Consider the following 15760-nt stretch of genomic DNA (forward strand, 5'->3'; position numbering starts at 1 on the left):
AAGGAATTAAATCAACAAAAAGTAAATTGCCCAAAATATTTTTGAAGGATGTTGAGGGATTATAAATATACACAGATGCCGTTTAAGATGGCGATTCCAAGGAATATATGAACTTTTCTGAAAGACACAGATCTTTCTCAAAAATAGATGTTTCTAGGTATTTCTAAGATGAAAGATTTATATGATCTGAAGAGAAACCAAGTATAGTATTTCTAAGAAACTCACTAGATGTGCAAAGTAGAGTTATTAAGAAAACTTTTTCCATATTACAGGTAGTCCTCCACTTACGATGTAAGTATTTTTAATAAAAGACTGGAAAACTTTTATGAAAACATTTTGCTGAAAATAGGGGAAAAAGTGAAAATGGTGATTTCTGGATTTGATGATTGCAAAAGCACTGAATAAGAGGCTGAAGGGATTTTTGTAATATTAAAGAGGAAGAATAATGAGTTCATAACTGCTGTAAAGAAGGTTGGAAATTGCTTCTTTAATTATTCTTTTTCTTTCATTAACTGTACTTTTCCCTGTGCTTTTTCTTTCTTTCTCTTTATATATCTCTGGTTGTCTTTATATTAAAAAAAAAGATATTCAGCAGCCAGATTCCCTTGAGACTAAATCATTTTTTTCTCCAGCTTGCAAGTAAACTATATATCTCAATGGATCCATGCAAATGATAATTTATAAACAGTCTTAGAACTGACAATTGATCATGAAAGTCAATTATGATCTTCACAATTTTCTGAGCAACTTAATTTTGAGAATTTTCAACATTCTTTCTCATAAATCAACCTTAGAAACTGAATACTAGTCTCTACTAGCCATTCTGATATCAAGTTTCCAATTTGGAATGTAATTTGTTACAGTTTTTTCTGCATTCAACAACACTGAATGCTATTTCAGGACTAGATCTTGCTGAATTGGAATGAAAACTAATTTCCAATAAATGTGGGTACATGGGCCCAGTAGTTCTTGATTAGTAGTTATTTAGTATCCCAATTATTAATGTTAGAATATAACAGTGCATACATCACCTCCATTATATAAAAATGTTAATATTTTCCATCATACATATTTTAATATCTATTAATGTATACTAACTTTGATGGCTTAAAATTTTCCTCTTTCACAGCGTGAACCCATTCAGTTAGCCAGTTCTTAATTGTGACCAATATGCCTTTGCTTTCCCAATAGGTTTTTACTTCATGAATATTCATAAACCTGGAATAATTAAAAGCATATACTTTAAAACAATATAGGGAATACAAGATAATTCTCAATACTTTTGCCACAAATACAGGTAATCCTCAAATTATGGCTATTTGTTTAACAACCATTCAAAATTACAGCATTGTTGAAAAAAGTGACACATGGTCTTCATACAGCTATTGTAACATCCTTGCAGTCATATGATCAAAATTCAAGTATTTGGCAACCAATATGCATTTATGATGGTTACAGGATCCTAGGGTCATGTGATTGTCATTTGTAACCTTCCCAGAGGGCTTCCAAGAAAAGTCAATGGGTGAATCCAGATTTGCTTAACAACTATAGTGATTAGCTTAACAATTGTGGCAAAAATGGTTGTAAAATTGAATGACTGCATCACTTAGCAACAAAGGTTCTGGTTCCAATTGTGATAGTAAGCTGAGGACTTCCTGTATGTTGCTTTGGATCATTTTTCACAAGAAATAAATGAACAAGTACAATTATTTTGACATGTAGTTGTTTAGATCACATTTCAGGTCATTTTCATGCAAAAGTACTAAAAATGCAAAAGAGTTCACAAAGTTGTAACACCATTGTAGTTGCACATAAAAATGTAAAGGAAAAAAAGGAAAAAGGGAAAATATAAAAAAACAAGGAAAAAGGTAAAGAATAATTAGTAAAAATATTTATTGGGAAAATCACATAATTTTAAATTCCCTATTGTACCTGACTGATGTAACATAATCATTTTTCCAACACTTTTTCTAGTTACTGTCTTTGAGTCAATTATTTTCACCTTGAAAACTGTACTGTTAGGTTTCTGAGTTTACCTTATTATGTGAATATCTGTATATCAGGAAACCATTCTTACTGAAATTTTCTGTCATGAATTTGTTGTTGTTGTTAGCTGCGAAGTCGTGTCCGACCCATCGCGACCCTATGGACAACATTCCTCCAGGCCTTCCTGTCCTCTACCATCTGTCATGAATATATACTGCTAATTCTACTATTGTTGCATATTCCCCAAGTTTGGTTTCCCAATCTGATATTGTTGGCAATGTAGATAATATATTCAAGTTAGCTATCATAATTTAATAAAACTTAGCAGTTTTAAATAGTACCACTTTCAATATGTTTTTTAAAACTTCTCTCCATTATCTGGTTTAATACTTTTGAAATTGCAAATTGAATTTGCTGCTACCTGTCAAACAGAATCCCAAATATTTGTTGGGTGGCAACTCAAATCTTGCTGCACAAAGTTTTCTTCTTCTTGAATTAAGTGCTTTGTTATAATATTTTTTGTATATTAATTTTATATGTTGAGAATTCATCAAAACCTTTGTTTTCATCAGCTCCTTTATTGCATTTTGCAGTTGCATGACGGTTAGTACACTGCATAGTTTTTTAAGTTTTACCAGTGAAGGAGAATATTTGTAGCTCGGGGTTGAAATGAAGGGTCTTTGGTGCTCTCTGACCTTGTTTTCTTGCAGACATTTTATTAATAGTATAATGATGAAGTTACCTAGTTAGGGTGATGAAACGTTTGCAAGAAAACAAGCAAGCTCAGAGAGCACCAAGGACCCCTTGTTTTAAGTTTTATTTCTGTCCTTGAGTCTTGACACCTGATTATCTGTTTTTTTTAAAAAATGTATTTGCTAATACTTCTAAAGCAATCAAGAATAGTAAATGAGAAACAAAGCAGACAGCCTTATCTAGTATCTTTACTTATTGAAAAATTTGTAAGTGTTTTATTAGCTATGACCTTCGTTATTTGCTATTGGTATATACTTTTAACCCATGTTTTAAGTTCTTCAGGATTTTTTTTATTTAATACTATAAGTACTATTTCTTTTTGCTGATCTGTAAATTTCATGTGTGTTGTATTCAAATACCCTATAACTTTCTCCAAAGTTTGTATTGTTTCCACATGGTTGAGAATAGTATTTAATAAATTTGATTTGCCATTTGTTTTGAATTTGAAACATGCCTCTTTATGTCTTAAATTGATGTTCTTTTCTCAATTGATAGGCCAACAATTTATCTGGGTTGTTAATTTCCTTGAAGTTTGGCTTACTAAAAATTCATTTTCTTGTAAGAGTCATCTCCTTCCAAAAGATTTAACTACCGTAGTTACAAATTGCCCTCCCCCCTCCCATATTCAGCAGTTGATTCCTCTCGCTTTTGATTCTATTTATTTCAAATCTTTGAACAAAATAGATTTCTACTTTTGTGCAGCTTGCTTTATATTTACTGCCAAAGAGATGAATATTATAATCCTTTTATAAACACTTTAATGAATTCCCAAGCTGTGAATAAAGAAATATGAGGAACTGAGTTCATTTGAAAGCTCTTTTACTTCATTGGCCTTTCAAGACTGGGCTTGGAAGCAGGTCTGTTTAGTATATGAATGGTTTTCATTCAGGACCTCTTAGACATGTAGGAGCCTGCCAAGCCCAGTCGTAACTAGTGACAGTCGTAACTTTTGCATCATTTTACTTTTATGATATTTTATACAGCTGGCTATATATTTTTGTTACAAGTATGTTGCATTTTTTTTTAAAAAAATGTACATCTGCCAGGAGAGTGGGGTGTCATGCTTTTTATATTGGGTTTTTATCTTTGCAAGCCACTTGGAGTCAATGAGAGTGAGTTAGGTGGCCATATAAATTTTATTAAAAAATAAATAAACAAAATAAAAGTGTAACATTTTATACACATTAATCGAAGCAATTACAACAATAGCTTCAACATATTAAATTACAGTATCTACTCTTCTCATTTGGAATATTGCATTACAATAGCTGCATGTGCATTATTTTTATTAATTATTGAGCACTTACTTTCCTTTAATATCAACATAGCTTTCTGCCGCACCTATTAATATTTGGGCAGCATCTTGGTTCAGCATTCCACTGTTATATTGCTTCTGATAACTAGCCTATATTTAAAAAAAAAGTCTGAATAAATAGAATTCCAGAACTGTTGACTACTTAACCCATAAAGCAATTATATATATGTAAAATATATTCATTCTATTGCTTGCCTGCATCTAGTCATAGGACCCTGTTAGTTGAACTAAATCTGCTTATGGACTCCATTGAGAAGCACTATCACATCTGATATGAAGCAGCAGTTCTATGTGGTTCTTAATCTCTGATATCACATTATTTTGATATGTGACTGCTTAAAGTTTCAATCTTCAATTCAGTCTGCCAACCATTATTAACTGATACTCATCTTTGGACTTCAACCATTCTAATTCTGAGAGAGAAAACAGGTGGGATTGCAGTCATTCTACTGTTTAAATGGAAGTCACACATTTGTAACTGATAATAGTCAACCCAGTTTGCAAATACTTTTTATGCCTAAATATCTGTACAAGCCATTAATCTCATGAATCTAGTAATCTAGAATTCACTATCTTTAGTTTTCCTCTTTACTGTTTTTTTCTCAGGAACAGGAGTTTCTTAGAATTGCAATGGGATCCATAGTACAAAGATTAAGAACCTTTGAATTAAGAAGTGGATAATAATTAAAATGTTCATAACAGATGGCCAAAATAATCAGATTTTGGAAAAAGTGCAGAGAAGACCAACTAAAATGATTAAAGGCCGGGAGACTAAAACATATGAAGAAAAGTTGCAGGATTTGAGTTTGGCTAGTCTGGAGAAAAGAAGGACTAGAGGTGATAAGATAGGAGTATTCCAGTATTTGAGTGGCTGCCACAAAGAAGAGGGGATCAAATTATTTTCCAAAGCTCCAGAAGGCAAGACAAAAAACAACAGTTGGAAACTGACCAAAGAGAGAAGCAACCTGGAATTAAGGAGAAACTTCCTAACAGTGAGGACAATTAACCAGTGGAACAACTTGCCTTCAGAAACTGTGGGTGCTTCATCACTGGAGGTTTTTAAGAAGAGACTGGACAGCCACTTGTCTGAAATGGTATAGGATCTCCTGCTTGAGCATGGGGTTAGACTAGAAGACCTCCAAGGTCCCTTCCTGCTCTATTCTATTCTAGATGCCACCTTGGGAATGTTAGCCAATGAAGGCATTAAATGTCTTTCTATTTCAGTACCCTCATTCATTATGACTCTCCCAGCCCAATCAGCATTTGATTATTTCAGCTATTTCCCATGTACAGTATATGAGGATGAATTGTTTAGTTTATTACATGGTATGAGTTTTATAAACTTCCTGAGGAAAGTGATATTGTTGCCCAAACTTTCCTAACCTTAAAGCAACCAAATCATTTTGAACCTACAACAAAATTTTATTAGGCATGCAAACAATACCCTGGTTCCCAACAAACCATTGGCAATTTGTTGCAGCCCTGAGCAAAAGGAGAACCAGGTCTTATTTATCCTTAGGCCTACTGTAATGCAACCCTTGGCCTACTATACTGCAAAGGCAAGAAAAAGGAAAAATTAAAAACAGTGCAAATTACAGGATGACACTGAAATGTTTTTGACAAACCCATTTGAATGACTGTATAATTTATCCCTTTCTAGTAGGTCAGCATGCCAACTATACTATTTTTAAGATAAGGTCAGAGAATATAAACAATTTTGTTTACTAGACCACTGGTCATTAACTGATATTTCTCCCTTTCACCACTGAATGTCAGTTCAGCTTGCTCTATTTTTTTTAGAAGGACCCTTTAGGCAGTTCACATGTGGGATGTAGGTAGCGACATCTCAAATTTAGTAGTGAATGCAATTCACAAGTGTATGAGTAGGTGGTACCTTTTATTACTATATTCAATTTATATAGCCGCCCATCTCAAATATGTGACTATGGACAGAATACATGACCCTGGGTGGATAAATAATGTATTTAATAGCAAAATGAAGTGGTTGAAACCACCAAGGAACTATTGGGGGAGTAAGAATAAGGGGACCCCAAAGCTCTTACTAGTCCTGCTAAATACTTTTGCTCTCAGACTACATACATTAAATATTACATTTAAAACAAAAAACATTAAGGAAAATAAAAATACTAACGATCTGTGCAGTTAAGAGACGTAACCTGGCCTCCTCAAACATTTCAGCAATTTGTTCAGGATCTCTCTCAAATGTAATATCTGCATTGCATTCTGGACATCTAAGTAATCTCATCAATTGATTAACTTCTTCTGCACTTAGCTGCAGGAAGAAGAAAAGAACAGTAATGTAACTAAAAACAATAATAATGATGTTATATTATTCAGTCAATCGGGGAAGAACAATATTTTTCAATAATCTTTTAGAAATAAGCAACATATATTAATAATAGTAATTACATCAAACAATTAATTAATTAGATAAATAAGAGGGGTTACAGATAACAGGCAATCTGTTAATGGATGTTTAGATAAGCAGAATCTATAGATTTTAAAAATATATTTAACTTATAAGTTTAAAAAGTATAAAAGTATTAACAATACAACCCAATTACTACAAAAACTAAAGTAAAAAAAAGAAAAAATATGATAAACAAAACAGAAAAAAATAAACAATCTAAGCATATCAAATGTTAATGTAAGATTTAAAATTTTAAAAAATCAATTGTTAAAAAGTATCATGGCATCTATTCCAAAGTAAAACATATTGTATCATTTTTTATTAGCTGCAAAGATTGACTTTACACAAATGGATGAATTACATAAAATACACTTTACACACAAACATTAAGATCAGGAACAATAATACTTTTTCATTTTCTCAAATAATTCTAGAAATTCCACATGTTTCATTTATTTGTTTGTTTGTTAAATTTATTTGCCACCTTATCTAGGTGGCTTTCAGTAATAAAAAGGAAGAAAAAAGAAAGTAAATAATAGAACAATAAAATAAACAATGACAGAGGAACACAACAAAAATAAATACATCAATATATAACCAAAAAGATGGAAGGGTGGAGAGGAGAGAGCAAGGGGGGGGAAGATGGAGTCTGCCATCAATTCATATAGCTATGTGTGTACGTGTATGTGTGTGTAAAAATAGCTGAATTACGTAGTGATTAGTTCATTTTACTAGGCAACAAAACTAGTCAAAAACCAAAAGGTGCAAACTCCATTAAAACTGATGGTCAAACTCTTCACTCTAATTGTCCTAATTGTAAATACTCTTTTTGATTTTATATTAATATCACTCTCTCCATCTAGTTCCTCCATACTTCTTTCTCTCCACTTACAACTACAGTATACTATCCTTTCCCACTCAATTCTCAAGCAGCCTATATCCTTTCCACATATCTATCTAGACATATTTGCAACTTCAAACCTCTCACTGCAAGCTGAATAATGACCAATACAATTGTACAATGAAAACAAATCTCTTGTGTTAGTCATAGCAAAGCAGAAATACCATAATACTAATTTATGTCTTTTCTAAGCTATATTTTTATTTAACATTTTATTACTTACTTTATAAGGATAATCTATTTTGATTGCTTTTTCTGCCATTGCCCAGTTTGCATCAGCCAAAAACCGATCAAGTTTTAGCATTGCAAAAGTGTTGGCCTCTATTTTTTTAATACGTTGAACAGCATTAAACATTGCCATACGCTTTGGAAGAGTAATATTACAAAGCCCTGAAGTAAGAGAAAAATAGTTTATTATGAAATGTGTATGAAATATATAAGCATCAATGATAGGCTATAAAGTATCATTTTCAGAGATGGACCTAAGATTGTAATAGTACTTTCACACATTATGTGAAAATGTCATTGATTTTTTTAAAAAATTAAAAAATCATTTTTCATAAAACTTGGTACCCAGGAAGGTCTGTGACAAATTCTATAACATGCACGATATAGGTCATATTTGCCAAAATTTTAGCACATAAAAATTTCAGTAAATTAAGAAATGACTAAGAAATAATCTAATGTTAGTAATGTTAATAATGGCAATTTCAAAGTAGTTTTAATAGTTTAGAAAAAAGACAATTTCTTTAAAAATACACAGAACAGAAGAAATCTGAAGATATGCCTTCCTTGGTGAGTCAAACTTTATACTTTCTCTAATATTGGTCATTGGTATAGCTAAGAACCCCAGCAGGTGTCAACACAGAAACTAAGCATGATCAGAACTGGCTAATACTCAGATGGAAATCTCCTGAACCATAGACAAGACTGGCAAATAAAGAAAATTTGCAAAAGAAGGCAGTGGCAACTTATATTTATTTATTTATTTTTCACATTTTTGAACTGCCCTTCTCCCTCAGAGATGCATCTATGAAGTCTCCAGGAATAAGCAGTGACTCTTGCAATTCCTACTTTCTGGAATGTGATTCATGTGACTCCCACCCACCAGGAAATTATTGAAGACCTCCTTGTTCTCTTTGGCCTTTGGGGATAGGATGACTGCAGAGCCAAAGTTTTGTTTTGGTTCAATCTGCTTTAGTTTATTTTTGCATTTTGCTCTTCTACATCAATTGGGGTTTTTTAAAATTGTAAGTTGTTTGGGGGTTGGGTAGCCTATAAAATAAAATTTTAAAATAAAATAGCTCAACTTGAAGGAAACTTTATATTCAGTTTTAAGAGAAGCATTGACTTCAACTGCTAACTCTATTTCCAACCATTAACCTCTGTCACATTTCACACTTTTTTCTCCTGCTCATCTTTGCCTTTACATTGCTTCTCAGTCCATATCACTAACTCTCTGTACTCAATGTCTTTTTTTCTTTTCTTGAAGTTTCCTTACAATTTTTCCCAGAGGTTATATACAATCTCATTATCATCACTTATGCTTCATAAAGGATTCTTTCCCTCCCCACCATGCTTTTTTCACTTTCTCCTGCTATTTTCTTAACTCCCTGCCCTATTCCACTTCTATTCTAAAATTTCCTTCCTTTGGCACCATTGCTGACTTTGGCTGTTTTGTATGAACTGTAAAGTAACCTATTACTCCAGCTACAAGTTATTTCGATACTGAGTTTTAAATGTTAGTTAGTTACAGTTCACTCTTGCATCTGTTCAGAAGTTAAATGGGAGAAACCCAGAGTCAGTCTAGAGAACTGCCATCTTGGTGCATTTCAAATAAATAAAAAATATGAAGATGTATTGATATTTGGACTGTGAATTACAATTTAGAATACGAAGATATTATGTACCATACATTATGTAAAGAATGTTTGTGATTTGACAATCAAAGTATAAAAATGGAAAATTATTAAAATAGATATAAATTTAAAGCAAGTGTGCATTCATATGTAGATATTTGTTTGTGTATGCAGCTCCAGTTAAACTTGGCTTGAAATTCTGCGTAAATCTGAACTTAAATTCTTATCCAGATAATGTTTGCACCTTAAAAACTTCATTAAAGTATTCCAGTTCAAATTACTGGACAGGTAGATTTTATATATAATTTTCTTACTTAATTAAAAATTGGCTAGATTGACGTTAATCAAATTACAGCATTTTCCTCAAATTTGCATTTGATATATAATATGCAAGTATTCCCCCTTCATGGATTACTGCCTTGTCGTGGCGAAGGGGCTTGCGTAATTCAATGAAGCTATGAGCTATGCCGTGAAGGGCCACCCAAGACGGAAAGGTCATAGCAGAGAGTTCTGACAAAACGTGATCCACTGGAGAAGGAAATGGCAACCCACTCCAGTATCTTTGCCATGAAAACCCTATGGACAGTACCAAAAGGCAAAACGATATGACGCTGGAAGATGAGCCCCTCAGGTCGGAAGGCGTCCAATATGCTACTGGGGAAGAGCAGAGGGCTAGTACTAGTAGCGCCAGAAAGAATGAAGCGACTGGGCCAAAGCCGAAAGGACGCTCAGCTGTGGATATGTCTGGTGGTGAAAGGAAAGTCCGATGCTGTAAAGATTCTTTCTCCATAGGAACCTGGAATGTAAGATCCATGAATCAAGGAAAGCTGGACGTGGTCAAACAAGAGATGACAAGACTAAACATCGACATCTTAGGTATCAGCGAACTAAAATGGACAGGAATGGGTGAATTTAATTCAGACGACCATCAGGTATACTACTGCGGGCAAGAATCCCTCAGAAGAAATGGAGTAGCCTTCATAGTCAATAAAAAAGTAGGAAAAGCAATACTGGGATACAACCCTCAAAATGACAGAATGATCTCAGTTCGAATCCAAGGCAAACCATTCAATATCACAGTAGTCCAAGTCTATGCCCCAACCACCAGTGCTGAAGAGGATGAAATTGACCGGTTCTATGAAGCCCTACAGCACCTTATAGAACTAACACCCAAAAATGATGTCCTTATCATCATGGGAGATTGGAATGCTAAAGTAGGAAGCCAAAAGATAACTGGAATAACAGGCAAGTTTGGCCTTGGAGTACAAAATGAAGCAGGGCACAGGCTGATAGAATTTTGTCAAGAGAATACGATGGTCATAGCAAACACTCTTTTCCAACAACCCAAGAGACGGCTTTACACATGGACATCACCAGACGGTCAACACAGAAATCAGATTGACTATATGCTCTGCAGCCAAAGATGGAGAAGCTCTATACAGTCAGTAAAAACAAGACCAGGAGCTGACTGTGGCTCAGACCATGAGCTTCTTGTTGCAAAGTTTAGGCTTAAATTAAAGAAAGTAGGGAAAAGCGCTAGGCCAGTCAGGTATGAATTAAATCATATCCCTGTTGAATATACAGTAGAGGTGACAAATAGATTTAAGGAATTAGATCTGATAGACAGAGTGCCTGAAGAACTATGGACAGAGGTTCGCAACATTGTACAACAGGTAGCAACCAAAACCATCCCAAAGAAAAAGAAATGCAAGAAAGCAAAATGGCTGTCTGAGGAAGCTTTGCAAATAGCTGAGGAAAGGAGGGAAGCGAAAGGCAAGGGAGAAAAAGAAAGATACGCCCAATTAAATGCAGAATTCCAAAGAATAGCTAGAAGAGATAAGAATGCCTTCTTAAATGAACAATGCAAAGAAATAGAAAAAAACAATAGAATAGGGAGGACCAGAGATCTTTTCAAGAAAATTGGAGAGATGAAGGGAACGTTTCATGCAAAAATGGGCATGATAAAGGACCAAAATGGCAGGGACCTAACAGAGGCAGAAGAGATTAAGAAGAGGTGGCAAAATTACACAGAAGAACTATACAAGAATGAGCTTAATGTCCCTGATAATCACAATGAGGTGGTCACTGAGCTCGAGCCAGACATCCTAGAATGTGAAGTGAAGTGGGCCTTAGAAAAGCTGAGCAACAACAAAGCTAGTGGAGGTGACAGTATTCCAGCTGAGCTATTCAAAATCTTAAAAGACGATGCAGTAAAAGTGCTTCACTCAATTTGCCAGCAAATTTGGAAAACTCAACAGTGGCCACAGGATTGGAAAAGATCAGTTTACATTCCAATTCCAAAGAAAGGCAGTGCCAAAGAATGTTCAAACTATCGCACCATTGCACTCATTTCTCATGCTAGTAAAGTTATGCTTAAAATTCTACAAGCTAGACTCCAGCAGTATGTGGATCGAGAACTACCAGAAGTACAGGCAGGATTTCGAAGAGGCAGAGGAACTAGAGATCAAATTGCTAACATACGCTGGATCATGGAGAAAGCTAGAGAGTTCCAGAAAAACATCTACTTCTGCTTCATTGACTATGCTAAAGCCTTTGATTGTGTGGATCATAACAAACTCTGGCAAGTCCTTAAAGAGATGGGCATACCAGACCATCTTATTTGTCTCTTGAGAAACCTATATGCAGGCCAAGAAGCAACAGTGAGAACTGGACACGGAACCACTGATTGGTTCAAAATTGGGAAAGGAGTCCGGCAAGGCTGTATACTGTCGCCTTGCCTATTTAACTTATATGCAGAGCACATCATGAGAAAGGCAGGGCTAGATGAATCAAAAGTTGGAATTAAGATTGCCGGAAGAAACATCAACAACCTAAGATATGCAGATGATACCACTCTAATGGCAGAAAGTGAAGAGGAACTAAAGAGCCTCTTGTTGCGAGTGAAGAAGGAGAGTGCAAAACTTGGGTTGAAACTAAACATTAAGAAAACCAAGATCATGGCATCTGGCCCTCTCAATTCCTGGCAAATAGATGGGGAAGAAATGGAGGTAGTGACAGATTTTATTTTCCTGGGCTCCAAGATCACTGCAGATGGGGACTGTAGCCAAGAAATAAAAAGACGCTTGCTCCTGGGGAGGAAAGCCATGGCAAATCTAGACAGCACACTAAAAAGCAGAGACATCACCCTGTCAACAAAAGTGCGTATAGTCAAGGCTATGGTCTTCCCAGTTGCAATGTATGGCAGTGAAAGCTGGACCATAAGAAAGGCTGAGCGCCAAAGAATTGAAGCCTTTGAACTATGGTGCTGGAGAAGACTCCTGCGAGTCCCTTGGACTGCAAGGCGATCAAACCGGTCAGTCCTAGAGGAGATCAACCCTGACTGCTCTTTAGAAGGCCAGATCCTGAAGCTAAAACTCAAATACTTTGGCCATCTAATGAGAAGGAAGGACTCACTGGAGAAGAGCCTAATGCTGGGAAAGATTGAGGGCAATAGAAGAAGGGGACGACAGAGAATGAGGTGGCTGGATGGAGTCACTGAAGCAGTAGGCGTGAGCTTAAATGGACTCCAGAAGATGGTAGAGGACAGGAAGGCCTGGAGGAACATTGTCCATAGGGTCGCGATGGGTCGGACACGACTTCGCAACTAACAACAACAACAACAACAACAATGCAAGTATTCAGTACATTTAATAGCATAATCCCAGACATACTAACTCAGACATGTCCAATTGCATTTAGTAGGAAATATTTCCAGGAAAATGTACAGTCTAACTGGTAGAAACTGAATAGAAAAACAAATATTTTTAAAATGGTATGTTTAAGGTGTCACCTAAGGTTACAACCAGCGTCTTCACAGTGGTTGAATTAATAATCAAGGTTAACAGTGATGCAGTTCCAGAATGCATTAATATCTGAAACATAAAAATTGTTATAATTAGCAACTTCATAAAATGTTTGTACACTTATGATACCATAGTTTAAGAGAGCAAGGCAAAGTAGAAAGAATAATACAGATACGTATTGTACAATTTCACCTAATAAGTTGACAAAACAAAATTAAACATAACCAATTACAGTAGTATAATCCTGGATTCTGAATTGAAACCCGAGTTTATTCCTCATAAAAAAGGACCTAAAAAAGAAAAGGCATTAATTTAGGTTCTCCACCTACCCCTTCACTGCCACTAATTGCTCACTCAATATTTTAACAAATTTTTTTTACAATCAACACTAATTTACTATAAGAACTGAATTTGAAGAAACAGAAAGGGAGTTGAGACCAAGATGTATTTGTCTCCAGATCTATTGTACTTGAAATTATAATGAGAAGATTAGAAAATAATTGCAATAAAAGCTGGGGCTTTAAGCACTAAAATTTTAGGGATCAACGCAATGACACAATTAAACAAAATCATGAAGGATAAATATATATATCACAACAAAAATTGGAATAGGTAAAACAGTATCTTTCTAGTGATAAAATGTAACTGTAAAAGTTGGACATTGAAAAAGAACAAAAGGTACCTTCAAATTATTTGTTTAGAGATGTTAACCAAGAGTACTGTGAACTGCAAAACAATCAAACCATCCATTCTAGAGCAAGAGAGACTGATTACTATCTTGAGGCAATGATCTTGAAGCAGAAACCTATTAGTTTCACTTCTAAATATATTTGAATATTAATATTCAGGAAAACTGCTTTCCCCTGATCTTCCAGAAATGTTTTGGATCAAATTAGCTAGCAATTATTAGAAAACTGATATTGATTGATTGATTGATTGATTGATTGATAATATTTCTTAATACATCTCCCTCAGAGATCATGCTTTCCCATTATTCCATCTGTATATTATAAATAAAATTTTTATCCCTCTTTATCATACATTGTTTGACTGCATCTTCTGTTTCAAATGTTAACAACAGTTTATACATTTTAGCATTTATATATTTATTTGTACATGTGATTCTATTTCACTCAAACTCACAATATTAAAAACCATAAATTTTGCCTATTTTACATTTTTCTAAAAATTGTAAATATGACAACTATTGGCAACTGTATCCCACTGCCATTAGTTCTTCTCTTGATTTTATTTTCCATTTCTCTTGACAAAATTCTAGTATCTCATTGTAAGTTAGCCATTTGTGTTTGCCTATTACTTCTTGTCTATAACATGTTTCTTGTGCAGAAAGCTGCAAAGGGTTTTTTGGGTAAAACCTGGATTTATATTGATTCAATATTCTCAATATAGTACATCTAACACAATGATTTTTGAAATCCACATTAACTCTGACTTTCTATTATGCCACAAATATCCATGTCCTGAAACCTCAGGTCACGTCCTTCTAACTCCAAAAGTTTTCTACTGTACTTCTCAGCAGCCCCCATTGTTTCATTCAGACCAAATAGCAAGCTGCAGAATAAAATTTCCAACTATTGAACGTTTTTGTATTATATGGTATTAAGCCACTAGAATCAGTAGGATGAGTAGTATAAGAGAGTCACGTTGGGTGAGATGGTGGCATATAAGTTTGATAAATAAATAAAAATAAATGTCTGTGTACTTCAGTAATCAAAAAGATTAGGTATTGGTAATCACCTTTAAAGTCCTTCATGGCATGGGTCCAGGTTGCTTAAGGGATTGTCTCATACCACTGGGATTGGCCTGCCCCACCCATACCAGCAAAGGGGGCATGCTGCAGGCTCCATTGGCAGGTTATTCCACTTGGCAGGGTCCAGGAGGAGGGCCTTCTCTGCCATCGCTCCTGCCCTTTGGAACATCTTGCTCCCTAGAGTGAAGTCTGCTCCAACCCTACTGACCTTCCACAAGAGCCTAAACACCTGGATCTGCCACTTGGCTTGGGGCTCCAAAGGAGGGGCTTCATACTGGGCATGGTTGATAAATAAATATCTAATCCTACCTCCCCTCTGCTCATCCTACTCTGTTCCCCCATTTTGTATTTTTATATTTCTATAGTATTTTATTTATATACTTGATCTTTTTAATATTGTCATTTGCCCAGAACTACCTTCTGGTAAGATGGGTGACCGATAAAATTAATAAATAAAATAAAAAATGAGATACTTGTTTGATCATGTTAACATCCCTTTAAACAAAATAATTTACAAGTATTTACAATCATTCGTTTAGCGACTGCTCAAAGTTTGGCCTGGAAAATTTGTTGTTGAGCACATGTGACCACACACTATTTTATTACCTTTTTGCTGTGGTCATTAAATGAATCACCAGTCGTTAAATGAGACATCACATGATTCCGATTTGAGACTTTCCCTGCCAGCTTGACTGCCTGTTGAAAGCTAGACGGAAAGGTCACAAATGATATTCACATGGCCATAGGACACTGCACACACCATAAATACACGATGGTTGCCAAGTGCCCAAATCACAGTTACAACCATAGGGATGCTGCAATAGTCATAAGTTCAAATTGTCACTAAATGAATGGCCATAAGTAAAGAGCTACCTGTATGCCTACTGTATTTTATATTTTTAATAAAAATTAAATCTCACATCTTTTATAAGTCAAACTGA

At 34.9% G+C, this 15760-nt stretch overlaps 1 protein-coding gene across 1 annotated transcript in view; it reads right to left on the reverse strand.

Moving 5' to 3' along the window:
• Window positions 1–15760, reverse strand: part of LOC308670144 (solute carrier family 9 member C1-like) — a gene marked incomplete at both ends in the record, with an annotated part of 96192 nt that overhangs the window by 43342 nt on the left and 37090 nt on the right. The window contains 5 exons of the mRNA XM_081331394.1: window positions 1099–1218; window positions 4047–4144; window positions 6207–6347; window positions 7610–7776; window positions 13036–13117. Of these exons, the coding sequence (XP_081187520.1) occupies window positions 1099–1218; window positions 4047–4144; window positions 6207–6347; window positions 7610–7776; window positions 13036–13117 (608 nt within the window). The remainder of the gene's footprint in view (window positions 1–1098; window positions 1219–4046; window positions 4145–6206; window positions 6348–7609; window positions 7777–13035; window positions 13118–15760) is intronic.

The sequence above is a fragment of the Vipera berus genome (genome assembly GCF_964194415.1).
Source record: "Vipera berus genome assembly, chromosome: 1".
Lineage (NCBI taxonomy): Eukaryota > Metazoa > Chordata > Lepidosauria > Squamata > Viperidae > Vipera > Vipera berus.